The following is a 767-nucleotide window of genomic DNA, read 5'->3' as shown; positions in this document are numbered from 1 at the left end:
CACGTAACGTGGCCCCACAGTGGAGAAACCCAGGGGGGCTGGAAGAGGCGGGGGGCAGGTGGGGAGAGGAAGGGGAGGTGCTGGTGGCCCTGGGGGCCTGGCTGTGTGGCTGGACCTAGTTGGGGAGCAGGAAGCTGCTGCCTGGGGGCAGCCTCTCCCCATGGGTGGAGCTGGGTGTGTGGGACCCTCACCCTCTGCAGCTGGGAGGCCCTGGGGGCACAGGACAGGGAAGTGCCGGTGGGGGGTGTAGATGTGGGAGAAGGGTGTGTGACCTTGGAGGCCCCTGTGGAAGGCACGTGGGGCTGGGCAGGGCCCTTGGCTGCTACTGGCCTGGTGTCTGTGGTAGACGCTGCCTGAGGCTGGCCAGCGCGGACCCTGTCATCCCCACTGCATCTCCCGGGTCCCAGGGTGTTTCTGGCCTGAGCAACACCCGCTGCTCCCCACAGCTGCACCTTGGCCGGGAAGCACACCCTGCAGCCAGCCAGCAATAGCTCGGACGCCATCTGTGAGGACAGGGACCCCCCACCCACACAGCCCCAGGAGACCCAGGGCCCCCCGGCCAGGCCCACCACTGTCCAGCCCACTGAAGCCTGGCCCAGAACCTCACAGAGACCCTCCACCCGGCCCGTGGAGGTCCCCAGGGGTAAGGGCGCCTGGCCCAGCCCAGCAGGGCCCCCAACCCAAATAGGAGGAGGGGAGGGCGGCATGAGGGCCCCTCCTGTGGACTCCACCCAGCAGGACCCCTTCCCGCAGGCCCTGCGGTTGCT

The 767-nt window shown here is 69.1% G+C and overlaps 1 protein-coding gene across 1 annotated transcript in view; it reads left to right on the top strand.

The window, feature by feature from the left end:
• Positions 1-767, top strand: part of TNFRSF4 (tumor necrosis factor receptor superfamily, member 4) — a 12180-nt gene that overhangs the window by 6286 nt on the left and 5127 nt on the right. Inside the window, exon 5 of the mRNA XM_012001997.1 lies at positions 447-643. Coding sequence (XP_011857387.1) covers positions 447-643 — 197 coding nt within the window. The remainder of the gene's footprint in view (positions 1-446; positions 644-767) is intronic.

Source organism: Mandrillus leucophaeus, unplaced genomic scaffold (assembly GCF_000951045.1).
Source record: "Mandrillus leucophaeus isolate KB7577 unplaced genomic scaffold, Mleu.le_1.0 Scaffold672, whole genome shotgun sequence".
In the NCBI taxonomy this organism is placed as follows: Eukaryota; Metazoa; Chordata; class Mammalia; order Primates; family Cercopithecidae; genus Mandrillus; species Mandrillus leucophaeus.
This window is presented reverse-complemented; position numbering and strand designations above follow the sequence as displayed.